General features: G+C 38.4%; 1 protein-coding gene across 11 annotated transcripts in view; it reads right to left on the bottom strand.

The window, feature by feature from the left end:
- The window catches only part of LDB2 (LIM domain binding 2), a 212,149-nt gene that overhangs the window by 33,452 nt on the left and 159,648 nt on the right, over positions 1 to 19,049 (bottom strand). For all 11 annotated transcript variants that reach the window (XM_059845115.1, XM_059845118.1, XM_059845114.1 and 8 more), the window contains 2 exons: positions 13,961 to 14,083; positions 12,318 to 12,401 (listed from right to left, as the gene is read on the bottom strand). In XM_059845115.1, coding sequence (XP_059701098.1) covers positions 12,318 to 12,401; positions 13,961 to 14,083 — 207 coding nt within the window. The remainder of the gene's footprint in view (positions 1 to 12,317; positions 12,402 to 13,960; positions 14,084 to 19,049) is intronic.

Genomic DNA, 19,049 nt, shown 5'->3' with positions numbered 1-19,049 from the left:
ATGTCAGACTGTGGCTTTATGCCCTTCTAAGCATCCTCAGATCCTCAGCTGTGCAATGAGTATAATAGCTTTTACAACAATATTGATAAAATAAAATAAAAATGCAAAACCATCAGATACCATGATGATGGGAGTCCAGGTAGATCTAGATTTTCAGAGTCCACAGAAAATGAGAAGGTATAACAAAATTCATTATATGAAATGGCTTTACTATGCTAGAACTTTCAGGCACATTTGAAATGATGACACTGACATATGCTTTAGTAAATGTACACGGCTGAACTTTTTCCCCCTCTCCATAATTATTTCTATTTTATAATAGTTGCAAGAGGCTGCAGGCAATGCATTTCCTTGTATTTTTGGATGGCTGAAGTCATCTGGTTTTCCTGATGCTATACTATTTATTCAAGGTGTTTAAGACTGATAACCAAGCAAAGATGCACTCTCTAGACTTTCCCATTGCTGCACTAACACACTGCATAAAATGGCCAACAAATATAGAGGTGGGTTTTTTTCAAGTAAATTGAGAAAACACAAAATTGTATATTATTATAAAAATATCTATATGGTGAGCAAAAGCCCAAAAAAGTCACGGGAGATTAACCCCTCTGGGGCTTTGTTTAAGTTTTTTGAGCGCTCCTGAGTGGGAAGTTGAATTGTTCACCACCAAAACTGTTTTCTGCATAATCAAAATTCCTATGATATTCTAGATTCATACAACCTTATTTATTAAAGTTCAGAAAGCTGAATGTCATTAAATGGATGATTCTAACAGCCCTTGCACATAGGAATAAAGTGGCTAATGAGATCTGTCCATATTGCCTTATTCCTAAGGCACACACCATCTTTATGTTAGATGCAATGCCAAATGGTTGTTTCCACCTTTGCATACCTCACCTTCCATGATCACACATATAGATGAATTGCTTTTTGGACTGTATCTATAACTAACCTCAGACACTGTCTCAAGAACTTGATTCCAGCCTTACTAGTATGAAGCTGAGCAAAGACGAACTGTATTAATTGTTCAGAAAAGCATCCATTTATGTACCTAAAAGAAATGAGTGTGAGCAAAATGTAAGCAGATTGCCTTTCAAGAGCTTTGTCAAAGCTAGCTTGAAGAATATTAAATGCATATACTTCTATAAGATTTTTCCCTGTTTTGACCTGATTTTTTTATAACTTGGTATAATTCCACTGAAATCAACAAGCCTCTTGCAGCTGATATCCTTTGAAGTTCTTTCTAATCTAAGTTTTGTTCAGAAAGAAACTAAGAAAAAAAAAAGAATAAAACTTTGAACAATGAAATCAAACACTGGAAGTTAAAAATGTAAGCTCCCTTTAGGTTTGCTTGGGAATATAAATTAGGAATAAAAGCTGGCATGATACATCCATTTTGAGAGGTACTAAACAATCACAACTACTCCTTACACAAAGGCATTATCAATGACCAGTAGCAGCCTTCGTAGCAGGTATCAAAAAAGCTGTTTTCCTCTTTAATTTCACTTAAAGGAAAAGGCAAGAAAAAAGCCTAAAATATCATTCCAAACCAATCAGCATTTAAAAAGTATGTTTTATATTATGACCCTTTCGATGAATTCTCTGTTATTCTTTGCTCTTTAAGGAAGTGGTCTTCAGCACAAGTTGATGCAAGAAATATTGGAGGACAGTGAAAGCAGAGAAGTGAGAGCCCCTTCATAGACAGCCTCCTCCTCAAGTCCCCTGGGGGGCTACAGAGCTTTGGTTTATGCGGGTAGATTTTGTTTCTGCTGTTTCTCCTTGCTTCATATATTTCTAATCTCTGCTCTAGCAGTCAATGAAAAAGACAGCTCTTGAAGCCTCTGCAGTGGGTTTTTTGGTCTATAAGGAAGGCAGCCTTTTCCTTTTAAACAGGGTTTGTACTCAGAAGAGCCTTGAGAAATGCATAACTGGGCCCTGTGTCCTCAGCAGAAGTGGGCTGATACCAGAGACTTTGGAGCAAGCCCTGGAGGTCAGACCATGACAGTGTCCACATGTCCTTTGCTGCTGTGATTAATCTGATGGTCTTCGCACCTTGTATTTCTAAAGGTAATTAAACACATAACTACCACAGGAGAAGGTTTGCACCCACTTATGTCACTTTGGAGAAAGGTCACTGCTTTCCAAGATGTTGTTCCAGTTTGTATATGTGTGTGATTAAAAGCAGAAGTTTTCCTTATCATTTATTATAACAACAGAAAGGTTACTTAGGGAGAAAAGTGGCCCATAGTAGGAATCTCAATATTAGAATAAGACTATAGGAATCAACCTTTCCTTATACTAAACTAGAAAGAACTCAAAGAAACTGAGAAATGAAGAGACCAGATGGTCTTCAAAATACAATCAGACACCAAGAAAGTGCCTAAAAGAAACAAAAAATATCATGAATATGATACTTGGTGATAACATTGAAAGACTTCAAGAATATATGTTTTGTTCTGAATAATTTGTCATTCTCCTTACACTGTTAACTATCATAAAGAGCAAGCTATATTTCATGTTCTGTTTTTTAATGCAATTATTTTAGTAAAATTAAGTCATTTTTTAAATTACATTGTTCAAGAGCACTTAGCAATAGAATATGATATGCTGTCCTTTGTATGGATGAAAATCTCCTCTCACACACTGCTAAAGAAAATCAGTAAGGTATCCAAAGATACACTAGAATACCACCATGATGTTGGGATAGTTATAAAATACAGACCTGCTATTAAGTAGACTAAAATATTTCAAATGATACCATAGCTCTAATATACCTCATCAAAAGTTAATCAGTGAAAAGGTCTGGTATAGTGTTTAGAAGAGGGAAATTTACTTCCTTCCTTTGCATATCACTATTAAAAAAATATTCCCTTTTATATTTCCTTACTTTGATTGGAAAGTCTCTAGAAAGAAACCTGTGACATCTTGCAGACACGGGACCTACATTCCATTGTGGTATGCTGCAGTATTACTGAAAAGCTGGACTAGTAAAGTACCAGAATGAGATGAGATCTGCTCCAGAGTACTGTGATCTCTGCCTAATGACCAACACCATTTTGTTTAGACAAAATGGTGCTCCTTGTGTTTTCTTTGAAGGTTTTGATCCAGCATGACTGAGTCCAATTCTGCTTTATAAATGAAATGCTATGAAATCTTAGCTAGGGAATACAGCTGCAGAGTTTTTTTCCATGTGACTCATACTCACTTAATGAAAAACCATCTTATCATGGATAGAAATGGTGCACAGCCCTTTATTTAAGTCAGCTCTAAGTTTTGCCTGAATGATTAATAAAATGAGATGATTCTCTGTCTTGCTATGCAAGCTCTATTTTTCTGTATTCCTCCATTCTTTTATATGCTTAAAGTCTTTCTTCAAATCAGATCCCCAAGTTGATATTTGTTCCTTTGGGCTCACCTCAGAACTATAATCTGCAGTTAATCAAGCTAATTTTTTTTTTGTCACAAAATTTGAAAAGAAAAGAAAAACAAAAAAGCAATAACAATAACCATTTGTTGTGGCTGTTCACAAAGCGTGACATTTTCATGGCTAAAACTGCCTAAAGGAATAGAGAAATTAATTTCAATAAATTGGATTTTATGTGCATAAAATACCTCCAAACAAATGAAAAACTATGAGATGACATTTGGATCAAAGGAGATGTAACCATTGACTCTAATGGATGTTGAACTGGATCCTTGATTAACAAACTTCCTTGCGAATAATCGTGAGGCAGCAACACCAAGTAGAAAAGGTAACAAGGCACAAGGCTGAGGAAGCAATTCAGAGTAGGGAGGAATATTTACCACAGCACAGTTTTCTGGCCATGCAGAACACAGCACTAGAAATGATACAGTTCTTGTGTCAAGTCTCGATGTCCTCTGGCCCCCTGTGCTCACAAGCCTTCTGTGGGCATCAGTACAGGTTTGGTTCAGCACTTTTTCTCATTAGTGCTGCCTATAAATTCTCCACATTACACCCCATGGGTCTACCTGAAGCAGGGTAAACACAAAATCATGGACTTCCATTTAGGAATTTGATACACCTGTTGATATTCCCTTTAATATCAACAAAAGGTATGGTTAGAAATCAAAAAGAATGCACAGATCTATGCATTTATGACAGACACTAATATTCATACTTGTGTGCATACAGCAAGGAAAAATTTTACTGAAGGTTTCCAGTAGGAGAATAGTGACAATTAATTGCAAAGGTAGTGAATAGTATGAGTATGGTTCACAGCATACCTTCAGAAATGGGTGCTCCATTTATATAGATACATGTGTGTATACAGATAGAATTTTCTTTTCATTCAGAAGTAGTGCAAAGAATCAACCTTTTCTCTTTATGCTTATTTTGTTTTCAATTCAAGTTTTGTAAATTTTGGTAATCTGTTTTGAGCAAGTGTCTGTTCTAAAATCTATGGTTGAAAGTCAGTGGTCACTTTAATGAAAGGAACACATTTAAAACTGTGAAACAATATAATACATGAGAAACAATCAGTACAGTGTTCCAGATCCAGAAGAATAAAAGAGAAATTTACAGCTTTATCCTACTTAATCTGTAGGATTCCTGAGCTCTTTCTTGTCTTCTATCAGTGTGGGCAAATTTGAAGATGAGGTCCAGCTTTGACAGAAGCCAGCTGATATGAATCCATACTGCTTCTCTGTTCTCTGCCCAGCCCAAGTAGTACTTGGGGAGCTATTAAGGATGGTCATAATTTAGGTGAAAAGGATTAGATTAGCTCTTTCATCAGATCAGTCACCTGACCTGACTCCAACAGTGCTTGCACCTGTACATGGGAGGTGATCACAAGACAAATTTAGCTTTCTGTGTGCCAGTCTCTAGCCCAGACTAATAGTCTCTAAAGTATTTTACTGCTTAGAGTCAGATTTTGGTGTTTGGGGGTTCTGTTGTGATTATAAAATGGCGAGATTACAGAGAAAGATTAAAGTAGACATTATAAAATGGAAGTATATAGACAGAATAAAGTGACAAAGTGGGTAGGTATCCTCCATAAACACAAGGATCAGGGAGGGCATCACACAAGAAAGGCAAAGGCTTTTCAGAAACTTCCTAGAAGTAGGATCAAACTCAATAGCCCAAGGAAAACCTTCTATTGAACAGTTTAGCTTGAGATGCATAAAAGATCTCTCCAGCAGAGATGGGTAAACAGTAATGCTGTTTTACCCATGCAAAGAGTGGCAGGGGAAGGGAAGGGAAGGGATAAGCAGGCTAACCAGTAACTATAGAAAACTACTTTACAAGGTTATATGAGCTAGTTGCTTGTCATATCACAACAGACAGACTCATGAAATTATCTTCCTGACGATTAAAAACATGAGTGGGTAGGCTACAGGATTCCCTTTCCAGATGAGTATCAGACCTTAGGGTTGCCATAAGCTTTCCACAATAAATATTTTAAGTTCTAAAACAAATGTTTGAACCACCGGCTTTGCATTAAAGCCTATTTCTTGACTGCTTTGGAGCACTCACTCCTCCCTGCATACCAATTCATACCAAATACTGATGGATATTCAATATTAAACAACTAATTAAAATTTTTTGCTGTTTTCATTGCTTCGAACACGAAGCTGGTTTGGGCATTTTCAGGTCTTCATACAAATTGTACCTCTGCGGGTCTCATTCCTAAACTTAATTAATAGTTATTATTATTTATGACTGTACTGCATACTAGTCCAAATTGGTCTTCTAAAAAGAGAGCCTGTGGCTGTGTTCTTGGAATTTTTTTCATCTTTTTTCTTCTCTGAAATAACATTATTAGTTCAAATCTTGTAGCTTGTTTTTATATGACTAGTGCTTTGTCTTTGTCTTTCTTTTTCTCCCTTTTACCCTTCTGACATTTTTAATTTTAAACTGCTCCAACCTAACTTCATTCTGATTTCTTACTCATGGATGCTTCAAGGACTCACATTGCTGATTATCATGCTTTCATTAGCCCAGACCTTAATTTTATTTCAAAGGTCATATGGTCTGTATGTCCAGAGAGCACAGTAACTGGCTTGCGCTCATACACACACATCTTTCTCCTTAACTGATACTCATGAGCCTGTTAGTGCTCTTTGTGTGAAAACTTGCCATTACCATCTCCAGAACACTGATAGAATCTGCCATTTCTGCTGAAATCCCAATTTGTATTCTCCTGTCTGATGTCTCTTGTTCTTTGTTCCCATTGCCCACTTTTCACTGACTTCTGAAATTTCTGATACTCACAGACACTAAAATCTGTTTCTAAGTCATTAGGAGCAGAAGAGGACACTGCTGCACCAGCTTACTGTACTCTCCAGTCTGGTTTAAAACTGTCATCTGACTTTTTAAAATGCTATTGGGTTTGCTCCATCTTTTTTTGTTTCTCATGTGCTGCAATTTTCCCATTTGTTTTAGTAAAATGCTTAGAAATCAAGGGATGAAAAGCACACCAGTATTACCTCTAACAATATGAATATAATCTTTCCAATCCATGCCCTATCCAGTGATTTCTTCAGATTCCATTTTTGCCTTAGAAAATTCTAAGTTGGTGCTTAATTCTCTACCTGCCCCATCTTCTACAACTCTCCCATCCCTATTCTCTCTGATATCTCATGCTTATGATGAATTAACTCCTGATATATGGATTCTGTGATGTTCTGTCTTTATTAAAAGTGAAAAGCTAACATTTGACTGTATGAGCAAATACATTTCTTCTCATTTATTATTCTGAAAGTAACATGCATAAAAAGAGAGGAACAGAAACCACTGTGATCATTACTAAAATGAATGCTAAGAAATTACATTACCAGAAAACCTTGGCAGAATCAGCTAATTATAGTTGGCACAGATAGATTATGGATAGCCAGCTACAGTAATCTGAATCCTTCTGTGAGAATCCTCTGGGTTTGGCTGTATTTTCCTGTGGAGCTACCCCAAGATTGATTGGTTTAGATTGAAAAATTCCATTTTTTACAGGAATTAAGACTACAAAATATTGTAGTCTGCTTTCACCATCTACTGCACAGAGGATTCTTTAAAATTTTGGCAGCTTTCATATGAAAGTCACCAAGAGAATTAAATTATCTAAGCCCCCTCTTTGGAGTGCTTGAGAGCCCTTGATAGAACTTCTCATTCACATCCAGTAGGGTACAGCACCTGAACACATCCTCTGTCTCGCCAGCACCCCCCATTCAGTGCACAGCACAAACAAATGAAGCTCCTTTGTGCAGGGCTTCACTGGCAGCTATTGAAGACATGGAAACATGGCAGAAGCAGGGGACTGCGGAACAAGAAAGGATAGGCCTTGGAGTTACCCAGTGCTGCTTTACCAAACTGCCCTTGTTCCCAAGCTTCACTGTCATCCTCAGTCATGGAAAAAGAATTTTCACTAGTCTGTTTCCAGAAACACCATCTACTTTTTAAAATACATAGCCAGCCTCAGACAACAGACTGCATCCAATAGCAATGGTTTTGTCGTTAGTATATGGGGCAAGATGAAATCTTAAGTGTTATGCAAAATCAGGCCCTTGCTTCCTCAGAAAGGGCACTTCCTTTTAGTTGTTCCCTCAGACTTCCCAGTGCTCATCCATGTGCCCTAATACCACATGTGCATGTGCACACTGGAATGCAGACAATGCCTGCTTAGCTGGTAGAAGCCATGCAGCCCTTAAGGTTTGCAGCTGAGATGAAATCAGAGAGTAGTTTAGGTTGGGAAACACTTCCTAAGACCATTGAGTCCAGCCACTAACCCAGCTCTGCAAGGCCACCACTAAGCCATGTCCCTAAGTGCCACCTCCACAGGTCTTTAAAGTACCTCCAGGAATCGTGACCCCACCACTTCCCTGGGCAGCAGAATGATACTGGGGAAGACCCTACAAGAAAATGAGCAGAACTGGAGCACATGCTATTGAGTGAGGGCTGGTTAGCCCATGCACTGCCTGCACTGCCTGATGATGCTATTTGATGATGACATAACATAACTCACAAAGGGAAATGAGTTCAGATTGCACATGTGACTATAGGTATAGCATTTCTTTTCCCCCGAGCACCTGACTTTGCATCCTGAACATGTATGCATGTAAATTTTCTCCTTCTTCACTGAAGATACACCAACAGCCATAAAATATTGGCCAGATAGCTGCCACAAACTGTTATGGATTAGGAGCAAAACAGCTCCAAAATTATTTCAGCTCTTATCTTTCCTGTGCTTGAAACCATATTTAGAAAATCAAATTTCCCTGCACATTAAGGAAAAATGTTGCATGTGTGTCTATTTTGCATGTGGAAAAGAAAATTTGGTGTACACACTGGGTATACATACAAACAGCTTTTGATTACAGTGTAAGTAGTGCCTTTAGAAAATTGTGTCCCATTAAAGAATTTACATTATCCTCCCAGCAGAAGAAATCCAAAAATTTCTAGCGAGGAACTAAATTAGTGAAAGAGAGGACTTAGAAAATATTGTCCTCTGTATAGCAATAGAACATCTCGTTATTGTCTTATATAGAGAACAAACAAATTGGATAATTTGTAGCTCAGACAAGCAAGCCCTGGTTAATGGAGCCATACAGGATGTAAGGGGCAATGGGAGTGTGCATTCCCCTGCTTAGGAACCTCTCCTGATGCAGAGCAGGAGCGCTCTGCCATGCCAACTCTGACTTTGCAAGGGGCAGGTGCAGATTTAGCTCCATTAACATCAATAAATTGACAACCAGAGCAGACCACAGTGTGGGGAGAATGCAACAGATACATCTGGGGAAGAGCTCTAAGAAATCACTCCAGCCAGCCAGTGCAAGAAAGCAGAGGCAAAATTTGAAAACGAGCTGGGCAAGGTACAATTATCTTTCAAGGCTCAGACCAGGTAGTCCTCCTTAACTGACAGTAGGGGATGACTTTTTAATAATGTCAGGAATTTTAGGAGAATGAATAATTTTATAGATGGCAGGAAGAAATAGCTGAGTTCCGAATTTTCAATAATGCTGCAAGTATAGAGCTATTGTTTTTAGAGTACATTCAAATCCATTATGCATTGAAGATATAGATAAAATAGCTCAGCAACTAAAAAATTAGAAAAAAAAATAAGATACTGCGGGGACTTAATTATTGTAGCTTGGTAGAAACTGTTCTTCTCAATGTTATCTTCACCTCCAGATTCTGTACAGGATTCCTGTTTGTTCCTGGACTCATACTAAGACTAGGTCTTGGCCTTATTATCTGATAGTTTGTAATATCTTCTTCTTGATGACTTGATAAGAAATTACATTTTAAAAAGCTTGATATTAATTTAAAACCTACAAGGTTTTGCTTATTATTTCTGAGACAGCCTATTCAGCTTCTAGTCAGCAGCTACAGCAAAGTACACTGACCCCATTGATGAGGTAATCAATTATGCTGGAACAAAACAAACTCGTAACTAGAAAGAAAGTAAGCCTATGGTTTTATACAGAGCCAGAGAAAACAGAGAGAAAGCCCATTTGGCAATTGACATAGGACAAAACATTTCATTTCCAGGTTCCAAGAAGATATATTTTACATTTGTATTATATATGATTTAAAAAATCAATGTTCTTCTATGCTGGACAGCTTTACTTGCAATGAATGAAGACAAACCAGGGCACACATCCAAAGCTGTGGCTCTACAAGCATGTGGCACTCAGGAATGGAGGTTTACATGCCAGCAACTGCAATTATCCCAACTAGCAATGATTTAGCATTCTGGGATATCTAGAGCCCAAAAAACACAGGCTATGCCTTTATATCACAACCATCTGAAATCCAGGTTTAAATTCTGCCTTTAAAGAAACTGCAGCACAGCTTGCTGCTGTGTGCACGCTGGAGAATAAAAATGATTAATTCCGCCCATCACTGAAGTTTTTGCTTATGAGTATCACAAGCCTTTGCTGTGTGCAGCAGAAAAAAAAGAAAATAATTTTTATGCTTAGATTCTGATCCTTATTCAAAATCATGCAACAGTATTAATTACTAAACACTGGAAAGACTGAATAAAATATCATAAAATGCTGACTTAAAAACCCACAGAACAGAACACCTTAAATCTAAGTACATTTACCACATTACTTTAGTACATGATTTTTAGTGCATGGGCTCAGAAAATATTTTCATGTTAAAATTAACAGAGGAAAGTAACTGGAAAAGAAGCAAATCAAAATGGAAATACACCATGTACTACACGCTGCCATGATGAACCAAACATCTGGAAAAAAGAGCAGAATGATCAATCCCTCACCACAAGAAAAAGAGACATGTAAAGATTGGCTTGAGAAAAAAAGATTTCCTCTTGGAATCACCACAGCAGGAGCCAGAGGAAGCTTTGCACCCAGAGACCTAATGTAGTCTGTTAAGCTAACAAAACTAGTCTGGAAAAAGAAAAAAAGTAAGACTTTATCTTTTCATCCCCTCCCACTTCACTGCTCATCTCCCTAGTGCTTATCTTGATCCCAGTTTTCTTTTTCTGAGTTTTTTTTTCCTCCTCTCCCTCTTCCTTTCTTGCTTTTTTTTATTTTTTGATGCTAACAGAGGGAGCAGCATGGGTACCTGCTGGCAGCTGCCTCCTAACCGGAGCCCTGCCTTTGTCCTTTGCATTGTCACATGGAGCAGTCGCAGACTCCACCAGGGAGGAGCAGAAGGGGTCAGTGACAGAGGCGATGCTGCGGATCCTGCCTGGCCCGGGGAGCCTCGCGGAGGCTGCTGGGGGCCAGCCCAGGTGTGTGACACCAGGTCCCGTCACACCCAGGAGAGCAAACACCCCAGAGGTGGTCAATGCCTGGTGCCACTGCTCAGCTTGCAAAGAAACCACGGAAATCCCCTACCTAAGTCAGCCACTTTCTGCCCAGTGTGCCACAAGCATGTAATGCATGACATGTCATGCAAAACGTGCCCTGGCTGAGGAGGAATCCCCAGCGGGATTTTCTCTAGGACATGCTCTAGGATGCCCCACCACAAAACACTGACAGCGTGGCTATAGGGTTGCCAGAGCACAAGAGCTTCTCTCTGTACCAAATCACAAACCAAACCAACCACGGGAATACAATGTGCATTAAGTGGACATGTTAATCTTACATTTACACACGGAAAAACCCTAACGCAATGCATTATTCCTCGGAGGTTTTACGCCATATTCTTCTTTCATTTACAAAAGACCAGACCTGTCCTGCACTACTCAGGCTGTAATTTGAACAGTAATTTTTTACATTAATACCACATAAGCAACAATCAGCAATGGCTTATGCTGTTGGGAGAGTTAGTACAACTACAGGCTATCAATAACCTGTAGGGACACAGTGAGAGACATCTCACCAGCATTTCGGTTCTGCACACTGTCTCCCTGGAGTTCAAAACACTCTGGGGACAGGACTCCATCCATCCATAGGGAAGGCAGTACAAGGTTCACAGAACTGAATGAAGCATGACTAAATTGCACACTTAGGTACAGCTCTACATTAGGCTGAAAATAGCTGCATTTGCTAGTGTTTGTGTTATCTTAAAAAAGTGCCTTGAATAATTACTCATAAAATTAAAAAGAATAAAACCAGATAGTCCTGACCCAGTTAGCTTGGTGTATCATTGTGCAATTTGCCTCATTTTATCTACTGATGGCACATCTAGAAAAAAAATCTGAATTTTAAGCTTGAATTATGAACTCTACAAATCTGTATTCCTGTGTATGTATTGTAAGCCCACACCAGGGAACACCTTCAAAAATAAAAATAAACATCTAAACTTTGAGTGCACTTTAAGGGTCAAAAAGCAATGGGAACAAATGCATTATTTAATCGCAAAAACCACACTCGATTCAGGGCAAGGCTAAGGAGGAAGCTCAGGCTCCCAGAGGCATGTGAAGTGAGGACTGCTTTGAGGGGCTGCTGCAAACAGGGCTGGAGCTGAACCTTCCCTCAGCCCTGCCTCTGCCTGGGAGAGGTGGCAAGGTTGAAAATCTTGAGAAGACAGGCAGTTTTTAATAAGAATTAGCTGCCATTTTCTCAGGCACAGTGAAACAGAGAGTAAAAATACTGGAAATTCCTTGCTTACAACAAAGTAAGGGCATTACTCAAAACTGAGAAGAAAGACTGTTAAAAAGAGGGGCTACTCACACAAGGCTTGGAGTGAATTATAAAATTCTTAGCCTTTTTAATAGCTCATTGTTATCAGCTACATCTCTACTGCAGTGTCTTTGTTTTTCCTCCACTTTCATTAAGGGTTAGGTCAATTTCTTACCTGATCTTACACAGGCTCTGCTGTCATTTTATTGACTCAAAGCCAACAGTACCTTTTAAAAAATGCTTACAAAATACAGCTATGGTATGCTTACCCTGAGGTAGTTGAGGGTGAAGTTTGTCAGACCCATTCGAGTGATGTTTTTGGACAGCTGCTCCAGCACCTGAGGGTCTTGTGCCTAAACAACAAAGGAAAAAAGAATTTTCACTTTGCTCTTCATTGGGGTATTTTTTCTATGTGCTTAGTGGAATGCAGGGAGGGTTCCCTGAAAAGCAGTGCCACTGCTATGGAAAAATTACACACTGATGCTAAATTTATGTAATAAGCTAGAGTTCCATATGCAAAGGAAAATTTAAAGCATTATGATATTGGAGCAGCCTAAAGACTGTTTTCCAATATGTTCCTTTGATCCCTGACCACCCATTCAAAAGGTAGACCTAAGAGGTCCAAAGAGCTTCCTGAAGGTTTGCAGTACACCTTGAGCTTCTATTTGTTGGCCGTGGGTCACAGGAGACTAGACAGAAAAAGGCAGGAATAAAGAACATATTTTCTTTTTGTGGGTAAGAAACTACAGCAGAAAGACCTCATCAAATATGTGACATTAGGCACAGTCTGGAGAACCCTTCTGATCTAAGTTATTTACCCAGAATTAAATGGGAAAAATGCAAGTATAGTCCTTCCCTGACCCTAGCCTGGAGCTTTACCTGTGAGACCAGCCTCCTCTTTAAAATGAGATCAATCTCATTACTAAAATTAATACCTGATGGTTGCTGTCTAACCTGCTTCCACTCTGAATTTAGCAGCCCCCTAAATGCATAATGTCAATCATGGCCATCCTCATTGTCCCTTAATGGGATACTGTTGAAGAGCTCAGTTGATCAGTTCCCTAAAAGAGCAGATAATCCTGGGACAGAACGGTGGGTGGGTTTTCAAAGGTGGTTTCTTCAGGCTTGTAATAGCACTTTGAAAAAGGTCCAGTTTAAGCTGTATATAATTCCTCACTATTAATACATTTTTATCTGGGGATATCTAAGTAACTTGATGTCAAAATATAGGAAAATCTTTGTGTCTGTGTTCTTACCCTTTATAAAACTATAGTCCTGCAATTGATTTTGTATATCAGTGCAGTACTAGTAGGAGTGGGTCTATGGTGAAGAAATGGAAGTGTCAATAAAAGTATGTTCTTTGTTTCTCTACAATTTATCTTATTATATTTTGACTTTAACTTGTGGAATATTTAATACTTAAATGTTTCATTGTGTGTGTTTTCATTCAATAACAAAAGAAAGTCGTGAAATGTGAAACAAAAAGAAGGTCTGCATTAAAATTCTAAAGGTTTCTAAGTAAATATAAGGCAATTTCTTACCTTCTGTCTAGGCAAGGGTAACATCAGTTTGCTTAATTTCAAACTTATCATTGGTACAACAATGAAAATTCAGACTTTGGTCTGAATTTTCTGGTAGTTCAGGTCAATAAGAAGAGATTTTGGACCCAAATCATACAGCCTACCAAGTGGGATTAAAAAGAAAATTACGTGCTAAAATAGAATGAAAACATAGCAACAGTGGCAATAACAGAGCACTGAAAAACAAGGGAGAAAGAACTTGTGAATAGATGCAGTTGCAGGCAAACCAAAATATTTATAGTTAATTGCCTTGGGTGTGAAATTTTCCGGAGTTCTTCACAAACCTAATCTCATCTCTTTGCATTAGGTCAAGTGAATAAAGGATTACTTACATGCATGGCTAGAATGCTGCGTGGGACTAATTCTCTGTATTGTCTAATAGTAAAGTGCCATGTTTTTATTCTCATAAGGTCATCAAAAGTAAACTCCAAGATAAGACGTCCTTCTGTGCATACCTAGAATACATAAAATGCATGAAATAAATTCCCAGGAATTTTGTTTTCATTGGTATTGTATCATCGATTAAACAACATTCAGAAATATCAGAGCAGTATTCTATTGTTCATCTCTGCTAGATTAATTGTTTTTCATCCTCTTGGGGAGAAAAAATGAATGTGGGAAAATTACTTCATAGGCCTTACCTCAGAGACAGTAACTTATAATGTTATAGATTTTATAGCATTTTACAAACATAGAATATTGTGTGCTAAATCTTATTTATTGCATCAATTCTCTTTTCCTCATGGTTTGCTACTGCTAATTAATGACTGAACCTCGCAGTGGAGGTGACTGTGGTGCAACTGAGTGCACTTGATGGCATGTTGCTGAACCACTCATTCCCAACCTGTTTTAGACTTACTATAGCTTGGCATATAAACCTTTCTCTCATGTCCAGTTGGAGTAGGCAGTGCCCTGAATGCCTGTGGCCAAAATTTTTTCCCACCATTTTCATAGCAATTTTCATAATATTTTTTTTCTTTTCCAAGCATTTTCTTCTGTTGAGTTTGTATTTTGTGGTGATTTTTTTTTTTTTTTGGTGGGGGGAGATGGTTTTTTTTCTTTTCCTCTTATCTAATTTTATTACTGCCCCCTTCCAAGGAAAGTCAGGTGGGTGCCTGCCATGGGGCCCTATGAGCTGCATTGCTCACAGCTTTGAGAGTGAGGGGAGCAGAGGAGAGCCAGACAATAGAGTTACTTCCACAGAAAGTGGCTCACACAGCTTTGTGAAGAATCTTGTCTAAGAAAGGACAGAAAATATAGGAGGAATAAATGCAGCAAGTGGGTACTACCTATAAATGAAAAATAAAATAAATTACTGGGCACTTTTAAACTACTCTCCACTATTTTTTGTGGAAAAGGTACATGGTTATGGTCTTCTTTAAGGTGAAAAGTACAAGCCCAGCATGGTATGTTGAGTGAGGACACTGTGGAGTATTGAAATTTATGTCTGATTTGAATTACCAATGTTGATTTTTTTTAAATTGTAGATTTGGTCTTACAATCCCTGTTCCTAGTAAACTTGCAAGTGCAGGGTACAGAGATATTGTGGAAACAGGGTGTATGGCTTTCAAAAGAGAGGGTTTCTGCAACCTTAATTTTAATACAGCTAGTACTTGATTGAAAAATAACCATCCCAGATTCAGCTGAGTCTGTTGAACCTTTTTAAAAGCTCCAACTCAGACTTGGCCAGCTCTCACTTGGTCAGTGTGTAGCTTTTCTGGTTAACAGTTCACTTAATGTCCTTACTGTTTCTGCCAAAACACACAGGTAATTTTAACAGGCATACTATATAGACAAATTCCTGTAGACCTGTGAAGGAGAATCTTGCAACAGGTTCTCATCTGCCCTTTTCAACACACCCTAGTGATGCCTTGAGATACTTAATGCACCTTATATTTCACCTTTCATTTTCACATCACCTGCACTGTGATGAGAAATTACACAATACACATGCACAGACATAAGGATTCATAGAAGGAAAATATTTTGCATTAATGGTGCTGTGTTGAGGCCAAAGATCCTCGTTACTGATCAGTTAATGTGAAAATATTTCAGGTTTAAAACCATTTTTTTCATAATAATACCAGTGGCTTCTCAAATGTTTCTTTTGTTAAGCTCACACCACCAAAGCTCTTAGCAGATTTTAGGCGCTGGCATTAACAAATTTTAATAGAAAAACACATTCTCCATATTACAGTGGTAAAAATTTATATATCTTATAAAGGAATTTAATTTCCTTATGTAAAGTAGAATTTCACACATTGCTTTTAATCAATAAAATTGGCACAGTTCTTGTTTTAAAAGGGCTATTTTTTTCCTGAAAGCTGCCTTTTACATAGAATCCAAAAAATCAAAAGGGTCTCCAATTAAGAAAACATTTTCTGTTGTGCTGAATTCATGTTACCGTACTGTGAGCTCTGACATTTTGTTTCTGTGGTAACCAAAATCAGCTGATTAGTTGGCATGGCAACAGAAAAGATGTAATCCCAGCAGACACACTCTAATCAATGCCCCCAGCACAGATGGTCTCCGGAGGATCAACAAGAAAGAGGCTGGCAGGCATTCAGTGTATCACGTGGTTGCTCTAGACTAGGCCAGGAAAAAACTAAAAAAGAACATTTCTCAAACTAACCAATAGCTTTTTAACCCCTTCACTGCACTTATTAATTGTAGGAATTTCAACTGCTTGTGCCTATGAAAACCAGCTTCGGTCCTGTGCCTTCTTGCTCACAATCTCATTCTCCCAACATTTGGCATCTTTAGAAGTGTTCCCCCTTTATTAACTACCATTTCTCAAACATGAGTCGTTGCTTTAAAAGAAACCTAAAGCTTATACAAATCTGGGCAATGCCTGATAATATTAGTAGAGATTAGATTCACTGATTTTAAGGGCTTCACCAATAAAATCCAGCTGATGGCTGCATTCCTGGGAGAAGGAGGTGAGTAGTGAGCACATGGGGCACTCACTGCTTTAGTGGGGAGGGCAATGCCCATCCCTACCACTCCACTGGGAAACATAATCATTGATCACTGCAGAAAAGCAATTTGCCTACACATAAAGTGGGAGTGCCAGAGTTGGAGTAAACACAGTGAAAACAGGGACTTAGGAGGACTTTTAAAACTTTCATCTGTCTGAAGAAAAAAGTGGAGCATCTCCCAGGTAAAAAAAACATAGTGGTCTTGGCTTCAGTATTTTACAACGTTTTATTTATGCCATTGAACTATTATAAATTCTTTATACTATTTATTTATATCTTGATAAAACAATTTTTAAGTGTGTGACATTTTACAAGGACCTTTTAGCCTCTAAAGACAAGCTGGACTATTCATATTCTTACTGCTAGGCATGTTCTGGCCATATTTGTTTCAAAAGAATTGGAAATGCCATTTTATATATTCATCCAATACTGCTGTATGCAGTGAGTTGCTCTAACTAGCAAAATGTTGAAATGAATAAAATACATTTGATTCTTGATTCTGTGGATTCTTGATTCAATACATAATGAGAAGTGGTTTAGTCTGTTGTATTAGAATTTGCTTGTGAAACTGAAACAGCTTGTATTTTTGCATTAACTCCTCCCCCCAGGATAGTTTCAGAGGGTCAGATTCAGATACAATCCAAGGGGCTACACAGCCCATTGCAGTGGTGCATATTATGGGATGTCTGCTTTGTTCCATCACCAATGCTGTGAGAGTAAGAATTTACCTTTGGGCACAAGATCTGTGCCCTCGGTATCTCTGCTAGAAGTTAAATAAGCACAGCTGAGACAACATTCAGCTTTAACTTATTTCTGAGGGAGTATTATTTCTTCTCCCCTATTCCAGCAACTACTGTGTTTTATTTCAGATTTGCTCTTACTAAAAAGTTGTATTTTAAACATGCAGGCATTAAACTTCCTAATTTTTTTTCCTAAAATCCAAATAAAATCCCCACCTGAACTCTTCTAGCAGGACACAGGTTTATATTGGAATCTGCCAGAGGAAAGTGAAGGCTGAGGCAAGCTGTGCACTGCCAGGGCTGCAGCAGACAGAGACCCACTGCACCCAACAGGACAGTGCCACGGGAGGCACCTGCAGCCCCCTCACAGGAGGGGGCACCCAGCCCAGTCCATACTGCTAAGCTCCTTTCCAAAATAACAACACTGTCATGTGCTACCATGATAAGTAAAATAATCTAATTGAACTGAGAAAAGCATTATGTATTTACTGCTTAAAAACCCCCACACCTACTCCCTTTATTTGCTATTCCATTAAAGCTGACACAAAGGGGAAGGACACAGAAATCACTGTAGGGGGCTCAGCAATGAAGTAGCTACTGTGTAACTTTGGCACATCTCCTGCACCTGGCCAGGACTCACAGCTCCTGATGAGCAGTGAGGTAGCAAAGAGGTGCCAATCTGGTCTCTTTGTCCATCTGTGTCTGTGTAAGCCACAGAGGCTGGATGGTCTCACACATCCTGGCTCACCAGTGCACCACACACCAGCAGCTTCTCCTCCCTCTGAGCCCCACCGAGGGCAGATGGCAGAGCAGGACCTGCACAGGGATGGGACTCCCATACATGCTAAACAGCATAAGCCCTGTAACCCTGGTCATGATGCTGTCAATAGCCAGGGAGTTAAAATTAAAACCTCCAAGGTCCTGCAATTCAAGGGCAACACAGATTAGCTACCTTATCCTGCTGCCACTTCTCCCTTTGTTTTTTTCTTTATGAAAAAGTTAAAGATGAACAGGTACAAGATGGAAAATCAGTATTTCCTGTTATCATTATTTACTGTTAATGTATTAAAATGTATTCACTTCGAAACAAGTTTACTGATTCTTTTTAATATAAGAAAAATTTTGGTTTAAGTTTTATTCTTCATCCTTTTGGTACTGCTTTTTTATACACATATATGGCACCCATTTTAATTACAGGACTGGATGTGCAGATAATTCACTATCAATTACAAATATTGAATATTCACTAACTGTTTTATCCAGAGTGTGTTTCAATTGACTCCTTCCATTGACTTCATAGCCTTTTGGACTGGCATCCTACTGTATTAAATCAGTATTTTCCTAGAGATTTATAGTCCTTGTACTAGGTAAGTATCAAATGTAATGCATGCCATCCCAAATGATAGGTACCAGCAATGTGAAATCTCATTGTTGCTTAAAATCAAACCCAGAGAAAAGGAGATGGGCAGGCTGAATTTAATTCACATAAAACTGATAGTTCTGGCAACCTGGCATTACGTGCTTCTCTTGCAATCTTACTGGGAGAATTACAGGAGATACCCACAGAATCTTCCAGTCACATAATGAATATAGAAAACAGTAATTAAATGGCTCCAAGGGTTTTAAGTATTAGAAATAATCTCAGTCTACCAGAAAAATTCAACAGCCAATATTCTTCACCCTTATACACACTGAAAAAGAAA

This window comes from Haemorhous mexicanus, chromosome 4 (assembly GCF_027477595.1).
Source record: "Haemorhous mexicanus isolate bHaeMex1 chromosome 4, bHaeMex1.pri, whole genome shotgun sequence".
NCBI lineage: Eukaryota > Metazoa > Chordata > Aves > Passeriformes > Fringillidae > Haemorhous > Haemorhous mexicanus.
Note: the sequence above shows the minus strand (reverse complement) of the source record. Positions and strands in the feature narration are given on the sequence as shown.